The following is a 21,963-nucleotide window of genomic DNA, read 5'->3' as shown; positions in this document are numbered from 1 at the left end:
CTCTGATATACTCTACTAACTGGAGTTTTAGCTTTTGTACAACAGTATTACATGTCTTTTATTTTTGTCTGGGTTTTTTTGTTTTATTTTGGTCACAAAAGTCGCTAAATGCAGCAGCAAATTTGCTAAGTTGGTGACAGTGCGGTGCCGTCAGTCAGGACAGTGGCCGAGTTTCAGACGTTTGCAGAGATAAAATCGGTTTCTCAAGTAACTATCGGCCCTTCGCCCAAAAAGAAGAAAATCTGACCTGATTTATTGATGCATCACTAGATAGTAAATTTTGTTTTGGTATTTAAAATAACCGATCGGATGGTTCAGAAAGAGAACAAGCAAAAGTTGAGGAAAAATGCTTTATTTACTTTCACACCGTTTTAATGAACCTGTTTTTAGAAGCTGCTTAGTTTCAGTTTTCCGTCTTCCAGGTACGTGTTGGAGAAGGTGGACCTGGTCATCGTTGGAGCAGAGGGAGTCGTTGAGAGCGGAGGGATCATCAACAAGGTGCGTTCCCTTGGCGGCCCCGGGTGAAACTCAAACTGGAGGATAGTTGAACACGCGTATCAGATCGGGTCTGTGTAAACACGGGGCGGGTGTACGTTTCCAACAGAATCTAGAGTGTGTGTGTGTGTTTTTCCCCAGATTGGCACCTATCAGATGGCTCTGTGCTCCAAGGCTCACAACAAGCCCTTCTACGTCGTTGCAGAAAGTTTTAAATTTGTTCGTCTGTATCCGCTGAACCAACAGGACGTGCCCGATAAGTTTAAGGTGCGGCTTCCTTATTTTGTGTTTGTTTTTTTAAACAATTTTCCGTCCTTTTATCCAGATTTATTGACTCGTGCTTCCTGTCCCGCACAGTACAAAGCCGACACCCTGAAGAGCATCCGGAACCTGTCGGAGGAGCACCCGGTCATCGACTACACGCCCCCCTCCCTCATCACCCTGCTCTTCACAGACCTGGGGGTCCTCACCCCGTCGGCCGTCAGCGACGAACTCATCAAACTGTATTTATAACCGCGTCCCTTCGCTGAACAATAAAACAGACGTTTATGGTCCGCCTGCTTCCTGCTTGGAGTTCGTGAGCTGTTGCTCGAAGTCTTCCTCGCTGATCTGGCCTTTTTTTAGTTTCTTAAGGAGGCGAGTGTCTTCTAAAAGCTCCTTCATGTATTCTTCGTCCATGTCGGAGTCCTGCAGAGGCAGAACAGAAGCCATGAGAACGAAACTGCAGTACTTAACGTTTATGAAGAGTATATTTTTTACAGATTTGCTGAAACTGTCACTATGAGGTGAGATCGATCTAGTCCACTTCCTCCCTGAGCTGTTATGGCCGTCTGAAGAAATGAACGTTCCTGGTCAAAAACAAACAATCGCAGCCAGGAGGAGGGTCCTAGCGCTGCCAATCAATGTCGTGAACGCACTGCTAAATGTGCTAATGGTGGAGAAACACCTTACTGTTAAAGGAAAACTTTATCGAGTGGCCATGCTAACTAGCCTTAGCATTCATGACAGACTATGGTAGCTGGAGATTAGTAGTTTCAACAGATATGTAAAAGAAATATGTCTATATAAATATATATATATTAATAAAAGTTGCACACTGCAGCTTTAATGTTTCATTTATCCCCCAAACAGAGTTTACCTCGTCGTGTTTCCTTTTGGCGCCGCGTTTTTTCTTGCGCTCCTTCTTGGTCTTCTGCTTGGACCAGGCCTTGTTCTTGACAAAGTTCTTCTTGGGAAGCTCCGTCTTCTCTTTGTTTTTCTGCTCGGCCAGCATCTTCTGCCTCTGCTTCTGTCGGTTTTTGTCCTTGTAGCGGATGCTGTCCGTGTCCACCGTCGTCTCCACGAAGTCGGGAAACGTTTTCCCCTTCAGCTCGGGCATCTTCGGCAGGCGGAGCAGCGCGAAGCCTTTGGCCAGGGACACAAAATCCAGATCTAACAGAAAAAGAAAAAAAAACACGAGAAGGTTTCATTTTCTTTGTTTTGTTTGGGGATAATAAAAAAAAAATACATACAGTTGGCTTTGAGGATTTGTCACCTTTTACTCTGAAGATGAGGCTGCATTCGTGTTTGGCGTAAGCCTGGACTTACGACACAAAGGCCCTCATGCCTTTGTCGAACATGGCGCGGTCGGCCAGGGCCATGGCCTTCACCTTGGGCGTCACGTCCACCACGTCCTTTATAGGAGACATCTTCTGCAGCGGGCACTGGTCAGGTCACAAGCAACACTGTTAACCCAATCACTTTGCACCGATTATCAACCGGTTCTGGTTTCTTTGAGTGAACTTTAACATCACGAAATACAACAGAAATAAAACATTTTTGCAATTGCAATTTTAAATAGACATTTGTGTATACAAAATAGAACAGGTTGAATTTGGTAATTTATTGCAAGAGATTGCAAAAAATAAATACAGAAAATTTCCCATGTCCTCAAAGGGTAGCAGATCACCATTAGCAAGAGAAAAATAGGGAAAAAAAACTGCTTTACTCTCACTCAGGATTTGATTTCTGAGGATTTCATATCACAGTAGCTCTGATCCTCCTCTGAGTGACTTCATGCTAGTAATGTTAGAGCTGAATAATCTGAGTGAGTTCTAGACAACTATTGTGAACCATCCATCATCAGATTATCAGATTATGAACGCCTGCATGGCCGATCCAAAAGGTCTTGTTGCTGACGGCTATGAACACCGCTGAAGGACCCAACTTCAGACTCACCTTCTGGTTGATGGACAAGAAGTTGACATAGGGTTCCTCCATTGGCAGCAGGAAGACGAGGGCGTTGCCATGGTTACCGATACGCGCCGTTCTCCCGCATCGATGCACAAAAGCACTGATGGAAAAAAAAAGAGCAGACAGGGAAAAATGGTTGGAGCCAAGTAGTTAGAAAAGTAACATTGTTTTAATGTTTAAGCCAATAAAATAATTCATTCTGCAACATATATCTATCTATCTATCTATCTATCTATCTATATCTATCTATCTATCTATCTATCTATCTATCTATCTATCTATCTATCTATCTATCTATCTATCTATCTATCTATCTATCTATCTATCTATCTATCTATCTATCTATCTATCTATCTATCTATCTATCTATCTATCTATCTATCTATCTATCTATCTATCTATCTATAAGGAATAGGGCCTTATTCCATATTGTATTGATTTAATTTTATTGGCTGCACAGTGGCGCAGTGGGTAGCGCTGTTTCCTTGCAGCAAGACGGTCCTGTGTTCGATTCCCGGCCCGGGGTCTTTCTGCAGGGAGTTTGCATGTTCTCCCTGTGCATGCTGGGTTCTCTCCTGGTTCTCCGGCTTCCTCCCACAGTCCAAAAACATGACTGTCAGGTTAATTGTTCTTTCAAAATTCTCCTTAGGTGTCAGTGTGTGTGTGCATGGTTGTTGTCCTGTTTGTCTTTGTGTTGCCCTGCGACAGACTGGCGACCTGTCCAGGGTGGACCCCACCTCTTGCCCGGGACGCAGCGGAAGATAGGCGCCAGCACCTCCCGACCCGATAGGGAGAAGGGTGCTCAGAAAATGGATGGATCGATGGATGGATGTTCTGTGTTTGTATGTGCTTACATTAGTTTTTTCTGTCTTAGTCTCTCGTTGTTACGGAGCCCCCTAGGGGACATGGGGATTTTTTTCTTTTGCGTCCCCTCGCAAAACTTTTGTGTTCCTTCTCAAAATGAAAAAGTTTGAGGCAGCGTTCCGGAACAAGACGAAGATGACAGTGGAGCAGACAGTACACTCGTGTGTGAGTTTTGTGAATTTTTATTTTGAAATTGGCCTGCAATATAAGAATATTCAGTCTCTGCTTGCCAAAAAGCATGGGTGTCACAACAGTATGCGACATTTGAAAAGAATACTTAGTGCACGAGGACACACTCGTCGCTACTATTTTGCTAACTTGGCAAGTCTGGTGGAATTCGTCAGGAGAGAACTTCAGTCCTCTGGACAGCTTCACGAATATCGTTGGATGTATGCCAAATGCAGGCAACATGGACTTTGTGTAAGGAAGGAGGATGTCCGTCTGATCATGAGAGAATTAGATCCAGCAGGAGTGTCCTCAAAACAAGCCAGACGTCTTCAAAGAAGAAACTACTTCTCAAAGGGTCCGAACTTTATTTGGCACATTGACTCTTATGATAAACTGAAGCCATTTGGCTTTTGTATTAACGGAAGCATCGGTGGATTTTCACGAAAGATTATCTGGCTCAATGCATACACCACAAATAGTGATCCCAAGTTGGTAGGAGGGTATTACACTGAAGCAGTAAAGCGTTTGGGAGGGTGTCCGAGAGTTGTTAGAGGGGATCTTGGTACAGAAAATGTTTATGTCAGAGACTTCCAGAGATTCCTCATTCCCACTCAGCCCAACGACCCTCTTGAAAGTTACCTCGAAGGAGCAAGCACTGCAAATCAAAGGATTGAATATTGGTGGCGCTTTCTGCGCGTGGAGTGTATGGAGTTCTGGTTGTCCTTGTTTGCTGACATCAGAAACAATGGATTCTTTGATGGGGATTTCTGGACAAAAGCATTCTACAGTTTTGCTGCATGGGACTCATACAGGTGAGTTAACTGAATCAAATGTAATATTTATATGATGGATGAGATACTTTGGAAGGAAGAAAGCCTGAAAGGCATGGACATTAAAATCAACATTAATGGTATCTGGTTATTTGTGGCGTTCACTGTCTAGTATTTTGTTCGTACAATACTTGAATGTCAAGCGAACGCTCAATTTTGTGACGTAGGTGCATACTTTCATCACACTGAAAATTGGAAATAACGCACGACGGTGGCACACCCATAAACGAAAGTGATATGTTTCTACAAAGAGAAGTAGATGTCTTTGTGTTTATATGTGGTAAATTATAATATCATGAAACAAAGCGATTCTCCAGTTGTTCTTTCGTGGTCGCTGTTCACACATCTGTGGTGCTGAAAATGCACTGGTTACTTTTTCTACCTTAATGTCATAACACGAAAGAGCAGGTTACTTGCTGTTATAGTGTGAGATTTTACACTACAGCAGCAACAAGGGAGCATTTTGACAGCTGCATTTAAACCTCTATTATAATGAAGATACATTCAATTTCATTGGCTATCATTTTTTAAAACCAAATCAAAAGTGAACGAATTTTAACCCAATAGCAGGCGTTTAAATATGCATTAAGTTTCTAACTGTGTCAAAAGTCAAACTGTTACAAGATACCAAAGTAATCTTTAAAATCAATTCATCTAAGAAATGTCACAATGTATTTCTATAACTCGGTAACAACTGTAATTGTATGAATGACAGTTCTAAACAGCAAGTCTGAAAGTACTTTATAGGAGCTGTTTCTCTTTTCTTAGTTAAATCTTATTTAGATTTAGTTAATTTTTATTTCTTCCTTATTTTCTAGTTGATTTATAATTAAAATTTTTGTTCAGTTTATTTAAAATAAGTTTGCTGGTTCACTTAAGTTAATTAATTAAATTTTGGGACGTGGGTGTTACACAGTACAGATTTGAACTAGCACATTATGCATGTGGGTGGTCAAAAGGTTTTTTACCAGTCTATTCAGTTAGTCATCAGTCAGTCTATCCAATCGGTCAGCCAGTTCATAAAAACAACAGGTGTAGGAATCAGACTGAAAGAAGTAGTGGAATCCTGTGAGGCCTGTTACTTGTTTTGTCTGAATAGTGGAATAAAACAAAGAACTGCATTTTGACCTTTTGTAGAATCCATGATGCACCATTTGCACTATTTGAGTTGAATTCACCTTTTAGTCTTACGTTTTGTTACTTTTGAATTTGAGTTTTGGACAAATAGTCAGTACAACCTAAATAAACATTATTTTGTAATTATGACATAAAACAGTGACTATGCCTAATCCTTTTTATAGCTGAGGTTAACAAAAATGTACTCAATTTTTCTGTTTTATGTTACAGGATGAGCTGGATGACACAGCACAACTATGGAATACACACCACATCAGGCCATCTAAAAACTTGCACGTTCCCAGCGGTCGGCCCAATGTGATGTATGCCCTACCTGAACTGTACAGAACTACAGACTTCCTCACTCCTTTTGAAGTAGAACAGATTCAACTGTGTAGAGATGCATGCACTTTTCGGCAGACCATACCATGTGATTCTGCTGTGTATGACATTTGCAATGTTTTAATGGCAGAATATGGTCTAATGACACCATCAGATCCATATGATTCTGTGAAACTGTACATGTTACTGAGAGATGCCATTAGAGGATTACTGTGAGTATTGACTGGAAAGAGCCTGCCATGTTAGGGTTCCAAAAATAGAAATATGAAATACAGCGGTCCTAATTTGAACCTCAGGCTGATCCCCTGCCTAAAGGAACCTCAGACTGAAAATCTTTTGGCCTCCAAGTCACTTAAAATAGCACTTTTAAATACCAGATCACTCTGTGCTAAAGCTCTATTAATTAATGATTTCATCACTGAGTATAATGTTGATGTTATGTTTCTGACAGAAACATGGTTGAATGACGATAATGACCAAATTGTACTCATTGAATCAGCGCCTCCTGACTACAATTTTTTAAGTGAGAATAGAAAACATAAAAAAGGAGGAGGCGTGGATTCTATATTTAAAAATACCAAAACTGTAGTAAAATCTTTCGGTCATTTCACATCTTTTGAGTATCTTGGAATTCAGGTTAAAGGCTTCAAACGAACTTTGACACTAACTTTATACAAAACTCCAGCATATGTGGAAAATTTCTTGACTGACTTGAATGATCTTTTATCTCTCATATGCATTGATTTTGATTGTTTAATAATTGTTGGTGATTTTAACATTCATGTGGACAAACCCGAAAACAGAGGAGCAAAAAAGCTCTCTGATATTTTAGAAAATTTTGGTTTAACACAACATGTTAAACAGGCAACACACACTCAAGGACACACACTGGACCTGGTTATCAGTAAGGGTGTGACTATTTCCAATGTCTCTGTAACTGATGTCGCCCTGTCGGATCACTTTGCTGTTATCTTTGAAGGTTCTTTATTCTTTGACCCACTTGGACAACAGCTACTGTCACAAAACGTTCTTTCACAGAAAACACAACAGAAACATTTAATCAAATCTATTCTTCCTCCTCACCCTTAAGCTGTAATGATGTAGATCAGTTGTTAGATGATTTTCAGTCTAAAGTCTCATATATCATTAATTCCATTGCCCCATTTAAAGTAAAGGTTTTGACTGGTAGAAAGAAATCTCCATGGAGAAATGCACAAATAGTTCGGTCTGCAAGACAAGTCTGCCGCAGGGCAGAACGATAATGGCGTAAAACTCAACTTCATGTTCATCATGACATCTACAAAGAAAAACTACGTAACTATCACTTAACACTAAAACATGCAAGGGGCTTTCTTTGCAGATGTCATAAACAAAAACATCAATAATGCTCGAACTTTATTTGCAACAGTTGACAGGCTCACAAACCCTCCTGTGACGTTACCACATGAACTCCAATCTAATGCTGCCTGGAACAGGTTTTCCAGCTTCTTTTCAGAGAAAATCCAAAAAATCAGAGGATTAATCTGCACATCAACTTCAAAGCCAGAACCATTGCTGTACCAAAACAAAACAAATACAGAAAAAATGACCCATTTTCAACTACTTAATTATAAAACTCTAGAAGAAATTATAAGTCAATTAAGTTCAAGCTCCTGCTGTCTGGATGTCCTACCCACACATTTCTTTAAGAAAGTCCTGCCTGTTATTGCTACTGATCTGATCCAAATAGTAACTCATCGCTTACATCAGGTGTTTTCCCCCAGGCCTTGAAAACAGCAGTCATCAAACCACTGTTAAAAAGAACAACCTGGACAAATCACTATTGCAGAATTACAGGCCAATCTCAAATCTCCCATTCATCAGCAAAGTTATTGAAAAAACTGTGTGTAAACAATTAAATAGTTTCCTCATGATGACCAACTGCTTTGACACTTTCCAGTCTGGTTTTCGTGCTCACCACAGCACGGAGACTGCCCTCGTAAAAGTATTCAATGATATTCATATAAATACGGACTGTAGCAGAACCACGGTGCTGGTTCTGTTGGACCTCAGTGCAGCTTTTGACACTGTCGACCATGACATATTATTGAATCGACTTGAAAGTTGGGTTGGACTCTCTGGTTCGGTGCTCGACTGGTTTGAATCCTACATAAAGAACAGGGATTTCTTTGTTTCAATTGGAAACTTCTCATCAAAGAGGTCAAAGGTCACATGTGGGGTACCCCAAGGTTCAATCCTAGGACCCCTCTTATTTAATATTTATATTCTCCCACTAGCTCAGGTTATAACAGGAAATAATATTAGCTACCATAACTATGCAGATGACACACAGCTCTACATTACGATGTCACCAGGTGACTCTGAACCCATCCAATCACTGAATAAATGTTTAGAACAGATAAATGTGTGGATGTGCCAAAACTTTCTCCAACTGAAAATAAAACTGAAGTCATTATTTTTGGACCTAAAGAGGAACGATCTAGAGTCAATGCACAGCTTCAGTTATTACAACTAAAAACTAGCGATCAGGCCCGAAACCTGGGAGTAGTGATGGACTCGGAGCCACATAAAGACCAGAGCCACATAAAGACAGTAACAAAATCAGCCTTCTACCACCTGAAGAACATCTCCAGGATTAGAGGACTAATGTCTCAGCCAGATCTAGAGAAACTTATTCATGCGTTTGTCTTCTTCTACTGCTTGAAGACCAAGTACAGAGGCAACTATGAATGTCTTGGACAACCTGACTGGAAATATGCCATAATCAATGAGTCCTTTGGCCCAAATTCGGCTTACTGCATATCACCTCTCTTTGGAAAAGTCTGGTCTGAGTTTTGCACCCTCTCCTCCTCCCCTTCACAGAGCTCCAAGAACTGCTCCAGAAAGCTGTATACATGTCCCTTGACACTCCACTGTCGTCCACAGCCATTTCATGATTAAATTCCATTCTTAATTCTGATTCCATTATGCTTTTGTCTATGAACAACTTAAGAAGGTCATCTATGACTATGGCACAGCGGATATGTGCATACCTGGTCTTTGGGATGTCCTACATCTCCAGTGGAAGACGGTAGTGCATAATTTTCTGTTGAAGGGATCATGTGTACTACAGCTGTTTGTGGAGCCTGGAATATAACATGAATTAGAACAGTACATTTTAGTTGTCATATTTTCTTCATAAGACAACCAAGAGTTTGAAAAGACATAGTAATAATTTAGATATGTAAGTATCTAATTTAGGAACTTCATGACATTCATTACATTGGTGTAACGTTATTTTTAAAAATGCAAACAAATCATGTACAGAAGCAAATAAAATTTTAAAACAAAACACATTTACTTCTGAAAAGTTTTCGGCTTCTGTCTCAGGATGACTGGCCATCATGGGAAGAGTAGAAGCAAGCTCACCATCACCATCTTCTGACCTTGATCTGCCCAGCGTCCCTACAGGTTTTCCCGGCGTCCCTCCAGGTCTCCCTGGCGTCCCTCCAGATTTTCCCGGCGTCCCTCCAGGTCTCCCCGGCGTCCCTACAGGTTTTCCCGGCGTCCCTCCAGGTCTCCCCGGCGTCCCTACAGGTTTTCCCGGCGTCCCTCCAGGTCTCCCCGGCGTCCCTACAGGTTTTCCCGGCGTCCCTCCAGGTCTCCCCTGCGTCCCTCCAGGTCTCCCCGGGGTCCCTCCAGGTTTTCCTGGCGTCCCTCCAGATTTTCCCGGCGTCCCTCCAGGTTTCCCCAGCGTCCCTACATGTCTCCCCGGGGTCCCTACAGGTCTCCCTGGCGTCCGTTCAGGTTTCCCCAGGCTCCCTACAGGTTTCCCCAGGGTCCCTACAGGTTTCCCCGGTGTCCCTACAGGTTTCCCCGGGGTCCCTACAGGTTTCCGGGGTCCCTACAGGTTTCCCCGTCGTCCCTCCAGGTCTCCCCTGCGTCCCTACAGGTTTCCCCCTGGGTCCCTCCAGGTCTCCCTGCGTCCCTACAGGTTTCCCCAGGGTCCCTACAGGTTTCCCGGGTCCCTACAGGTTTCCCCGGGTTCCCTACAGGTTCTCCGGGGTCCCTACAGGTTTCCCAGGGTCCCTACAGGTTTCCCCGGGCTCCCTACAGGTTTCCCCGGGGTCCCTACAGGTTTCCCCGGGGTCCGTACAGGTTTCCCCAGGGTCCCTACAGGTTCCCCCGGGGTCCCTACAGGTTTCCCCAGGGTCCCTACAGGTTTCCCCGGGGTCCCTACAGGTTTCCCCGGGCTCCCTACAGGTTTCCCGGGCTCCCTACAGGTTTCCCCGGGGTCCTACAGGTTTCCCCGGGGTCCCTACAGGTTTCCCCGAGGTCCCTACAGGTTTCCCCGGTCCCTACAGGTTTCCTCGGGGGCCCTACAGGTTCCCCCAGGGTCCCTACAAGTTTCCCCGGAGTCCCTACATTTCCCAGCGTCCCTCCAGGTCTCCCCTGCGTCCCTACAGGTTTCCCCGGGGTCCCTACAGGTTTTCCCAGGGTCCCTACAGGTTTCCCCGGGCTCCCTACAGGTTTCCCCGGCTCCCTACAGGTTTCCCCAGGGTCCCTCCAGGTCTCCCCTTCGTCCCTACAGGTTTCCTCCTGGGTCCTTACAGGTTTCCTCCTGGGTCCCTACAGGTTTCCCCAGGGTCCCTACAGGTTTCCCCGGGCTCCCTACAGGTTTCCCCGGGGTCCCTACAGGTTTCCCCGGGGTCCCTACAGATTTCCCCGGGGTCCCTACAGGTTTTCCCGGCGTCCCTCCAGGTCTCCCCTGCGTCCTCCAGGTCTCCCCGGGGTCCCTACAGGTTTTCCTGGCGTCCCTCCAGATTTTCCCGGCGTCCTCCAGGTTTCCCCAGCGTCCCTACATGTCTCCCCGGGGTCCCTACAGGTCTCCCCGGGGTCCCTACAGGTTTTCCCGGCGTCCCTCCAGGTCTCCCCTGCGTCCCTCCAGGTCTCCCCGGGGTCCCTACAGGTTTTCCTGGCGTCCCTCCAGATTTTCCCGGCGTCCCTCCAGGTTTCCCCAGCGTCCCTACATGTCTCCCCGGGGTCCCTACAGGTCTCCCCGGGGTCCCTACATGTTTCCCTGGGGTCCCTACAGGTCTCCCTGGCGTCCGTTCAGGTTTCCCCAGGCTCCCTACAGGTTTCCCCAGGGTCCCTACAGGTTTCCCCGGTGTCCCTACAGGTTTCCCCGGGGTCCCTACAGGTTTCCCCGTCGTCCCTCCAGGTCTCCCCTGCGTCCCTACAGGTTTCCCCCTGGGTCCCTCCAGGTCTCCCCTGCGTCCCTACAGGTTTCCCCAGGGTCCCTACAGGTTTCCCCCGGGTCCCTACAGGTTTCCCCGGGTTCCCTACAGGTTTCCCCGGGGTCCCTACAGGTTTCCCCAGGGTCCCTACAGGTTTCCCCGGGGTCCCTACAGGTTTCCCCGGGGTCCGTACAGGTTTCCCCGGGGTCCCTACAGGTTCCCCTGGGGTCCCTACAGGTTTCCCCCTGGGTCCCTACAGGTTTCCCCAGGGTCCCTACAGGTTTCCCCGGGGTCCCTACAGGTTTCCCCGGGCTCCCTACAGGTTTCCCCGGGCTCCCTACAGGTTTCCCCGGGGTCCCTACAGGTTTCCCCGGGGTCCCTACAGGTTTCCCCGGGGTCCCTACAGGTTTCCCCGGCGTCCCTCCAGGTCTCCCCTGCGTCCCTCCAGGTCTCCCGGGGTCCCTACAGGTTTTCCTGGCGTCCCTCCAGATTTTCCCGGCGTCCCTCCAGGTTTCCCCAGCGTCCCTACATGTCTCCCCGGGGTCCCTACAGGTCTCCCCGGGGTCCCTACATGTTTCCCTGGGGTCCCTTCAGGTTTCCCCAGGCTCCCTACAGGTTTCCCCAGGGTCCCTACAGGTTTCCCCGGTGTCCCTACAGGTTTCCCCGGGGTCCCTACAGGTCTCCCCTGCGTCCTACAGGTTTCCCCGGCTCCCTACAGGTTTCCCCGGGGTCCCTACAGGTTTCCCCGGGGTCCCTACAGGTTTCCCCGGGTCCCTACAGGTTTCCCCGGGGTCCGTACAGGTTTCCCCTGGGGTCCCTACAGGTTCCCCTGCGGTCCCTACAGGTTTCCCCCTGGGTCCTACAGGTTTCCCCGGGGTCCCTACAGGTTTCCCCAGGGTCCCTACAGGTTTCCCCGGGGTCCCTACAGGTTTCCCCGGGGTCCCTACAGGTTTCCCCGGGGTCCCTACAGGTTTCCCCGGGGTCCCTACAGGTTCCCCCGGGGTCCCTACAGGTTTCCCGGGGTCCCTACAGGTTTTCCCAGGGTCCCTACAGGTTTCCCCAGGGTCCCTACAGGTTTCCCCGGGCTCCCTACAGGATTCCCCGCTCCCTACAGGTCTCCCCGGGGTCCCTCCAGGTCTCCCCTGCGTCCCTCCAGGTTTCCCCCTGGGTCCCTACAGGTTTCCTCCTGGGTCCCTACAGGTTTCCCCCGGGTCCCTACAGGTTTCCCCGGGGTCTCTACAGGTTTCCCGGCGTCCCTACCGATTTCCCAGCGTCCCTACAGGTCTCCCCGGCGTCTCCTTCCTGCTGCTATCCTGACCAGCCTCTGAGTCCTGAGTCCTCTGTACCGGAGACCATCAATATTTGCACATGATGGTGCAAATATTGTTTCCCCGGGGTCCAAGTGCAAGACCGGTCTCGAGTACAGCAATACAGGCAATCCCTATTCCGAAGCCTAGGGCAAAACATTTTAAGAAAGATGTCTTCTGCACTGGCACGTCTTCATCCAGCTCCTTGTCCATGTTCAACTCTCTATCCTCCCCCTTTTTTTGAGATGTTTTATTTTTTGCCTTAGATACTTGTATTCCTCTCGCAATTTCAAAATTTCGTTCTCCATTTTCTCAAACTTCCTGTTGTTTCAAGCTCGTGCTCTGCAAGTTGAGCCTCCAGCTCCAGATATTGTTCGTTGTCCATTGTCCAAACAAATCGCAGACAAGCAATGTCGATAGGAGAGCCTTCAACAAATGATTGATATTTTCCTGGCTGTTTCCTGGAATTCAAGAATGCAGCTCTATGATGTCACAGAGGAACGTGATGTCACAGAGGAACGTGATGTCACGTTTCCCCGCTCCAGCAGAACAACTGAAAAACGTCTGAAGTTTGAATAAAAACAATTTTCATTTTCTATTTTATATTGTGAAACTAGGAAAAAAACATCTACACCATTAATCAATGAAAATATGAATTCCTATTGAGTCAGTGATATTTATCATATCATATATGAAATGTCCGATGACAATTTTAGGATTGAAACTTAATTTGCTGTTTCTGAAATGTGTCCCTGTAAAACACGCTGTAACTTATCTAGGTGTTAAAAGGTCACAGGAACAGGTAGTAATTTTGCTCTTGTTTGCGAGTGTTCAAAAGAAATTCAACAGTCGGCAAGAAAGGGATTTAAGCAGAAGGAATGTTAAGGGCGCCATATGTTTTTTCACCAGTAGATGTCAGTAAAGCGCTTTGTTCTGATCTGGACAAGATTCCCTTGGAGTTTTTTTTTTCTCTATAAAAATACTGCACATAAAATAATAATAATAATATAATGGGCTTTTAAATTCTGCAGCAGGAGGTTTAAATGTTTTGACACTTACTGTCTTTAATCAAATAGTAAAAATTAATCTGATTAAGAGTTTAAAAAACTCTTAAAAAAATTTAAAAATAAAACTTTCATGTGGAATATTTTCCCAAATCATCTGTTCAGCAAACCAGGGTGTATACATCTGTTGTTGTGTTGTATTTTTTTCAGTTAGGAAAACATCCAGACAAATCAGCTAAATTTCATCAGCAGCTACATAAATCATTACTGCTGTGAAACTGGGTTGATGAAAATATTAATTTGATAAGCCAGTTACTCGATACTAATTGTGAATCAGCGACCTGCGATCATTAAATCATGGAAATATATAATTAACATTGCTTTTTCACCCCGAGGTTTGTACTATAAAGTACCTATTTTTCATTTGGCTTGACCAATTCTGATTTTTTTTTCTTCAAAATTGCTGAATTTTCGTATTTTCCCATTTAAATTGCCGGAAGCGAAGCTGGTGAGGCAGCAGAGAGTTGAGCCTCAAGTTGATCAACCTCTCACTAACTGGAGCATGTTCCTCCTGTCTGTACGTCACCAATGGCAAAAAAAACATTTGATTTTCCCTAATTTAGCTTCTGTAATATAATGTATAGTGTACCACCCGGTACCTCCTGCTGACTGTTGGCTCTGCTTCTCCTTAATGTTTCTGCCAGGTGGGTAAAAGCCGCTGCTGATGGGATCTGGCCTGGAAGTGAACGGCTGTAAATAGAAGACACTGCAGAACCTCAAGTGTTAAAGGAAGTTTCGGCCCAGAGCATTTAGAGGTTATGAAATAAACGTCAGAGAAAATACTGCAGCAATAATTAGAACCGCAGCATAAAGCCAAACATGCCGCAATTAAATGAATCAAAATGTCCCCAAAGAATCGGCGGGCTGACATAGGGGCCAACGGGGGATTCAGGTAGATTCCAGAGATGCAGGTTGGCTCAAAGTAATATGGGGCCCTAGACAGACGTTTAACATGTTTAAATATCAGTGAATCTGTTAGAGGGAGACCAGATTTATTGTTCTAGATCTCAGATGTGCAAACATCAAAAATTATATATAGTTAAACCCCTTTGAGCTTTTTGTTCTATAAATCAGTCTGCAGCCAACTTGTTCTCAATGTTAAGATTTTATTAGGGCTTAATTAGTAAAATGGCAGCAAATTAGCTTATTTCATAACTGCATAACCTTTGACCTCTCCTCTGATCTGTTTAACAGCTAGTCTCAGATCAACTCAGCCCTCCAGACCATCAGCAGCAGAAAAGGCAACTTTATTCCTATTGGGGAAAATATACTACAGCTGCTTTGCATTGTGCCCACATGATGGCAATGACACAGTTTGATCCAATTAGATTCTTGATTAATAATGGGTTGTTGCTGTTGTTGTTCGGTCTTTTAGGCACATCCCTAAACAAAGGCAAATCTTTCGTCCTAGACATCTGCTGCTCAAAGATGTTTTAACGAGACAAAAAGTCGTACAGAATATTTGCTTTATTATGAAACCTGGGGGATTTGTTCACAGAAAGCCATCCTTCATTTGTACAGACCCATGAAGCAGGTTGTTGTTGCAATTACAAAAACAAAAGGAGACACTGTGTCCAGAGCAGGCTGAGGTCGCCAAAACTGTTTTAATACAAAACTGAAGCACGTTTGGTTCCACGCAGCATTCAGGGACCGTAGGAATTACACGGCGGCGCTCTGACGGCTGCGTGGCACTCAACATGCTCCAGAAACTAAACATGGCATATTGTTGTGAAACCCAAAACCTGACGACAATTCTAAAAGCAACTAAGCCCAAACAAAAATATATTAAGTGTACAAACTCCCAACCGCCCCCTTTCGACCCCGCCCTCAGTCAACATTTAATATGGATTTCAGATTTCATTCACTTTTGTTTCGGAGCTATCATCCAAATAGCTCAGTTAAAATCTGACCCTCAACGACCAGCAGTCGAGTTTTAAACTGTAAAAACGTACTAGACATGTGAACAAGTGGTCTGGTTGATTTAGTTAAATACACGGGGAGCAGAGACGAACCTCCATGAAAATGTCCACTGAGTTCCCCTTGGCATGTTCCACTTTCAATCCAATAACAGTGGTAGAGGTTATCTCATTTTTTATTTTCTTAGAAAGACCAGCTGCAAGATGAATCCTTAACACTTCAAAACATGAGTGGAAATGGTGAACTTTGACCCTTACGAACAACCCTCCACCTCCCAGATGCTGCATTCCAATGAAATCCTACATCCCCCCCTGTGGTGACTCCGCGCAGGCGTTCTGACATTTTTCTTGCGTTGCGCTTGCAGAAACCTCGGCCATTTGCGCCAGCGAATGCTTTCCTGCCGAGAAACCGGCGCTTAACTAGACTTTAATCAAACCTCGACCAAAACCTGGCAAACCCAAAAGAGAAAGAAAAGAATGAAAGAATCCGACGTCTACAAGGAGACTCTTTTGGCCATATGTTTCCAAACATACAATTAAAGAGGGAATTAAGCAGGTAACAGAGCAGCAACAACAAAAAATATTCATCAGATCAAATCATGTGTTGGCTTTTCTCAAAATGGCCAGTCTTGTCTCTCAGTGTGGAAATAACTGTCTTGGTGTTGGAGGAGAAAAAAAACAAACAAAAAAAAACTGTGGAGGACACACAGGGATGGATGGATGGATGGAGGGAACTACACCACTCGTCGCACTTCAAAAAATCTCTTCAAGTAGTAAATCTGTCCGAGTGTCATGGCCACCAGAACGAGGGCTTCGAAGAAGGACCACAGGACCACTCTGCTGTTTGTGTTGTCGTTAACTAGAAGGACAAAAACAAACAAACAAAAAAAAAAAACACAGCAGACAGGATGTGAGGATAAATTTTACTCTGCTTTATCAGAACAAACGGTTGCTGGGTTTGCGTCCTTACCCGCTCTGTGTATCCTCTCACGGACCTCCATGTACTCCTGCTCGTGCTTCACCGCCGTCATAGCGACGGCGAGCTCGTTGATCATCTCCTCCAGCTTGTTTTGATGAGCTGAAACGAGCAGCGAGCGAGCCGTTAAACCCAGAAGGACGACGCGTGCAGAGGACGTGCGTCAGGCTTCTACGCTGTACATGCAAAAAAACCGTCTTGCATCCGAGACACGATTCCTTTACAACTACAGTTCTGTGGAGGAGTATTTGCTCTGCTTATGGATTTCATCTGACTCGCATTTAAATGATTGCTGTCAAACTTTAAAATATATATATAAAAAGTCACACTTGGATAACCTGAAGAAAATGGACAGACAAGGTGAAAGTGGAAGAGACATTAGGGGCAGGGTCTCGTCAAGTCCCATTTTGACAGGTCCCCTTTGACCTAATTCCCCCCCCCCCTCCTCCCTCCCCCCCCCCCCCCCCTCCTCCTCCCTCCTTCCCCCTCCCCCCCCCCCCCCCCCCCCCCCCCCCCCCCCCCCTCCTCCTCCTCCTTCTCCTCCCCCCCCCCCCCCCCCCCACCTTCCCCTCCTCCTCCTCCTCCTCCTCCTATTGATTTTTATCTTTTTAAAGAGTAATACCAATACAACAACAGTTATTTAATCAAGAAAAATGTATATAATTATATACTATGTCTACTGAAGTTGAAATAGATTTGGAATGGAGATGTTGCTTCTGATTCTGCGACTGGTGTACAACTGTGGTCTGAGCTGTGGGGGTTTGATCAAATATAGGGTACGGGCTGTGAAATCCATATGGTCTGTGTGTTAGGTTTTTTCTGTTTTCTCTCTGCTGAATTCAGAAAATGTCGTATATCTGACTTTCTTTTTAAGAGTAATACAGCACCCAACAACAACAACAACAATTATTTAACCAAGTAAAAAAAAAATGTATATAATTATGTAGTGAAGTTGAAATAGATTTGGAAATGGAGATGTTGCTTCTGATTCTGTGTCTTTATTCAGCCAGGCATAGAATTGGAGGTCCGAGCTGCGATACGCAGAGGCTTGCTTGCTTGCTTGCTTGCTTGCAAGTAGGTGCGAACTTTGCTGGATACAGACAGAATGATAAATTAGCCACCTCGGGGATGGGAATTCAGAGCGATACAGAATGACAAATTAGCTAGCTCATGAACCCCCGCTGATCCTTGGTTCATGAAGGGGGCAAACCAGAGCGACATCTGGTTTTTTTTTTTTTTTTTTTTTTTTCTCAGTTTATCGCTCTTTGTCTAAAAGAGTTTTTCTCAGGACCTCCCTCCATATAGCTCGGTGTTCAGATTACATCCCTCCCCCTCCGTATCTGTCATGAGTCTGAATGAGCCAATAGAAAGAGAGAGGGTTTGGTCTTTTAGTATTTTCTTCTATAAGTAATGCTAAGGGGGCGGGGGGGAAAAAATGGAGTGCTCTACTTGTAACAGTCGGTTCTAGTAGAAGTCTACAATGAATGGGAATAAACGAGTTCATTCTGCTGTTGAGGATAGTGAATCTATCACCCCTCCATCATCTTTTCAACCCCAAAGGAGGACATTTCAAAAAAAAAAACCGGTCGATATCTTCGAGATAATGGCTAACCCCGGTAGTGAGTAAGGCATGGCTTGCTGAACAACAACAACAAACTAATGTGTATGAGGTACCGATAGCTGTGAATCCTAACCTGCAGCCTGTTAATGGTCATCCTACAAGCTCACCTTCATCAGCTGATGCATCACCTGATGCAACAACCTCTGAAATACCGGATAAAAGAGAAGTATTGACGAGCGGGACATCTCTCCTGTGTGAGACCCCTGTATCTATCTATGACAACTCGAGGAAGGGGGCGGATGCCCCCGGAAATCGACCTATTTTTTATGTCGTGTACAGAAGCCTGTATGGACGACCCTTAAAGAAGAATGGTCTTTGGAACCTCATGGACTGTGGGGGTCGTGGGGATACGTATTCCGATATGAAACTGGGGAGCTTCTCTTCTACCAGCTGGATAAGGAAGAGGAACTTGCATCTTTATCAAATACCTGCAGTTTGACGTATAATGACTGGACAGTTCTAAGACTGGCAGTTCCCCGTGCCAACGAGGACATGGAATTACGGCGCTCAGAGGAGGAAACTACGACGGATGCCGAGCCTCAATCTGGGAAAAAAAAGAAGAAGAAGAGACAGCGCTTCCCTACCGACACTGAAATTGGAAGGGGAGGAGTTCTCTTCAGCGCTATTTGGGAATCGAAAGCTACTGAATCCGGTCGGTGGTCGTTCAGGCGAGCAGGAGGACAGGTGAGAGGGAAAATTCTCCGGATATGTTTGTATTGGAGGCTTACAATTTGGACTGTGGGGTGTTCAGAACCATGCTAGCTCTCCCATATGATGCCTGGTCTGAGAAAATGATAAAAGTCGGGGATAGAATCTCCAATCTGTTTCGGGATTCTCGCAGCTGGCTCGATATTCTATCAGTTAAGAAAACGCTGTCGTTTCCAGTCCACCCCGTACCTCTAAGACGCGTCCTCTTCTAAGGACCCGCCCCCCCTATATATACATAGGGAAGGCTTGCACGGGGTTTCAGATGCTAGACCTCAAGAATGCAGCAAGCTGGATATTCAGGACTATGGGGGTCAACATACGGCGCGGGGGACGCGTGTTATTCGACAGACAGCATGTTCTACCCGCCGTCTCCTGGGAGTTACACCACCATGGGTGGCTATCACATGCCATCATCTCCTGTGTATTATGGTTCTTCTTCTACGGATTCCTCCCCAGCTCTGTCTCCTAGTCATTTTCTGCCTGCAAGTACCTTCGATCTAGAGAGCTACCGTCTATTTCCGCCGGCTGCTGCTGCTGCTCCTGCGGGTGGCTCTGGAGATCCACCCGCGGGCTCTGGAGATCCTGCTACCGGCTCTGCTGGCTCTGCTGCTGCGGACGCCTCAGGAGAGCCAGCTACTGGGTCTGGCGACTACTCCCAACCTACAGCACTGCTATGGAACATTCTGGTACCTGCTACAGCGAACCCCCGCCATCTCCCATGGAGCAAGAAGATGAAATTGACGGGTGGGTACAGAGCACGCTAATTGCTAATGTAAAAACAGCCGTGCTACATCTATTCAACTTGATTTGTGTGAAATATATCAAAGAAATTTGTCACGGTGCCGGATTGATCACCCATCCCAGAGACAGCATATATGTCTAGAAATTCCTGAGGAAGATTTCTATCAGCTCAACTTTCATACCATGAAGCAACGACTTCTAACCCGCGCTTCATACCGGCTGTACAGGAGCTCCTGACCCGGCGGCGCATTCTGGCAGAGGACGCAAAAGTGAAGGTGATTGCAGAGACTGTTTTCATCATCCTCCATTTTTTGATACATCTCATTAATTGCGGTTTGGATTCTGTTTGCTGATTTCAGCTCATGTAAAACAGTCTCTCATGTAAAACAGCCTCCTCCTCCTCCTCTGGGAGGAGGGAGGAGGAGGAGGAGGAGGGGGGGGGGGGGGGGAGGGGGGGGGGGGGGGGAATTAGGTCAAAGGGGACCTGTCAAAATGGGACTTGACGAGACCCTGCCCCTAATGTCTCTCTAGTGGAACTTTTTTTGGGGAAAGTTGCCCCACTTTTCAGAAAAGTGAACCATACAAACAGTGAAGCATGGTAGTGGTAGTATGATGGTCTGCTGCTTTGCCGTTTTAAGACATGAATGATGTGCTGAAACCATAATTTTTCTTTCTTCTCTCTAAATGAAAATTCTTGAAATAATCAAGTGTTTGGATGTTTATGCAGCAGGTTCAACCCAAACAAAATGGAAGGTTGCTGAGCAGTTGGGTCACTGTGTACGCTTAAAGTGGATTGAGATGCTGCAAAGTAACCTTAAACTGACACTGCATGTTCATCGGTTCATTTCTGTCTGATGCTCTTCAGTACCAAGAAAGACGAGCTAAACCTGCTGAAATCCATAAAAGAAGCAGATACTTTTTCATAGCACACCATTTCTCTGATACTCAGTGCAAACAGTTAAAAAAAACAAACATTAAGGCCGCATCTGTTGCAAACAACATCTAATATTAGTTTATAATATCAAAGACTGGTTAGAAACTCCACAGTGCATCCCAAATTTAATATGACAGTTTTCACTTATTCTGCCTTCTTTTTTCCTACCATCCCAGCTGTCACCACCTATAAAGGAGGGAAATTTACCCAAGTAAAGTCAAAAAAAATTCAAACGAGAAAATCTTTAAAATAGAAACAGCATCACATAAAACGGGCCGTGTACTCAGACGTGGCCGATCTGAGTACCTTCCGTCTCCATGTCCTGGCCTTTCGGCGCCTCTCCGATGTCGATGGTGAACATGACGATCTTGGGCGTCATGGTGGACATCTTGTTGCTGAAGCAGAACTTGTAGGTTCCGTCCATGTGTGCAGCCACGGAGTATTTCCCACTCGACTCTCTGTCTCCTTTGTAAATCTGTTTACCATCAGGCCCAGTTATCTGAAGAGAGAACAATATCTGGGTAAGAAATAATGAAAAGGGTGCAGTTTCACCCAGAAAACTTGCTAAGGCTGGTGGTAGGAGGCGCTGCTGTGTTTGAGTTAAACAAAAACAACTCAAATTGTGTAAAATAAAAACTCCTGACCTCTGGCTCCCTATATATGCGCATACTGGCATACGATGTTGCCATTGTGCTTCCAACAGTTTCACTAACGAGAGGCTTGTTAACCCGTCTTTGTTTGCCATCACAGTTACTGGTGTACAAACAAATGAATAAAAACAATGCAGCCTGGTGGGGGAGTAAGCCTGGAGGCCCGTCAGGCTTATGAAGCTCTGTATGGGGCAGATATGTGGTAAATTCTTTTTTGACAATTTTTATTACCATTGTATAATCCACAAAAGCACAACAACTCAAATAAAGGCCCACTCGCCTAGATCTCAAAAGAAATTTTCAGTAATGTTCAATTTTTATGGAAGGTTTAAAAAAAAATGACAGGGAAAAAAGTGAAGTAGTGAAAAGTTGACCCATGTAACACCACTATCCATCGCTGCTACGTCTTTTTCTTCTCTATGAGGAGAGAGATGTACTTGTGATCTTTAACCCGCAGCCTGTGGTCTCTCACTCTTGCGATAATACAGCGACTGTCTATATTTTTCCTAATCTGCGCTTCCATCGACCTGTGAAATTAAGCATTTTGTGCAACGTCATCTCTATCTGATTAGAGCGTCTCCTGCCAATAGACCGTCCAACTGGTGAAGCAACACTTACTACTCCAAACAGTCAATTGCGACATGAATATTGCACTCCGGTATCATGCAGTATTAGGATTAGTACAACAGGGTTACCCTTACAGAATATTTTACTAGCAATTCATTCCAAGTTAAATATAGACCAATCAGCATAGATGCGACTCTGGTCAATAAATTACGACGA

The 21,963-nt window shown here is 45.2% G+C and overlaps 2 protein-coding genes and 1 pseudogene across 2 annotated transcripts; 1 reads left to right on the top strand and 2 right to left on the bottom strand.

Annotated features, from left to right (window-relative positions):
* The window catches only part of LOC129379799 (translation initiation factor eIF-2B subunit alpha-like), a 31,714-nt pseudogene extending 30,665 nt beyond the window's left edge, over nucleotides 1-1,049 (top strand).
* On the bottom strand, nucleotides 337-2,073 carry LOC129379800 (ATP-dependent RNA helicase DDX55-like). The gene is made up of 3 exons (XM_055060682.1): nucleotides 2,030-2,073; nucleotides 1,634-1,926; nucleotides 337-1,182 (listed from the first exon to the last, which is right to left on the bottom strand). Exons 2-3 carry the CDS (start codon nucleotides 1,871-1,873, stop codon nucleotides 1,042-1,044), a joined length of 381 nt encoding a protein of 126 aa, XP_054916657.1. The 5' UTR covers nucleotides 1,874-1,926; nucleotides 2,030-2,073; the 3' UTR covers nucleotides 337-1,041.
* Nucleotides 2,074-15,083: 13,010 nt separating this feature from the next.
* On the bottom strand, nucleotides 15,084-21,219 carry LOC129379768 (transmembrane emp24 domain-containing protein 2-like). Its single transcript, XM_055060620.1, has 5 exons — nucleotides 21,175-21,219; nucleotides 20,837-21,029; nucleotides 20,699-20,716; nucleotides 16,521-16,628; nucleotides 15,084-16,409 (listed from the first exon to the last, which is right to left on the bottom strand). Exons 1-5 carry the CDS (start codon nucleotides 21,217-21,219, stop codon nucleotides 16,285-16,287), a joined length of 489 nt encoding a protein of 162 aa, XP_054916595.1. The 3' UTR covers nucleotides 15,084-16,284.
* Between the last annotated feature and the right edge of the window lie 744 nt (nucleotides 21,220-21,963).

Source organism: Poeciliopsis prolifica, unplaced genomic scaffold, assembly GCF_027474105.1.
Source record: "Poeciliopsis prolifica strain line A6 unplaced genomic scaffold, Auburn_PproV2 SCAFFOLD061, whole genome shotgun sequence".
NCBI classification, from domain to species: domain Eukaryota; kingdom Metazoa; phylum Chordata; class Actinopteri; order Cyprinodontiformes; family Poeciliidae; genus Poeciliopsis; species Poeciliopsis prolifica.
This window is presented reverse-complemented; position numbering and strand designations above follow the sequence as displayed.

Coding starts and splice junctions, on each gene's coding strand:
- LOC129379800 (XM_055060682.1), bottom strand. CDS start 1,873: ATGCCCGAGCTGAAGGGGAAAACGTTTCCCGACTTCGTGGAGACGACG. Junction 1,183..1,633: donor CCAAAAGGAAACACGACGAG/GTAAACTCTGTT, acceptor CTGCCTCTGCAG/GACTCCGACATGGACGAAGA.
- LOC129379768 (XM_055060620.1), bottom strand. CDS start 21,219: ATGGCAACATCGTATGCCAGTATGCGCATATATAGGGAGCCAGAG. Junction 21,030..21,174: donor GCATATATAGGGAGCCAGAG/GTCAGGAGTTTT, acceptor TTCTCTCTTCAG/ATAACTGGGCCTGATGGTAA. Junction 16,410..16,520: donor TGAGAGGATACACAGAGCGG/GTAAGGACGCAA, acceptor TTGTCCTTCTAG/TTAACGACAACACAAACAGC.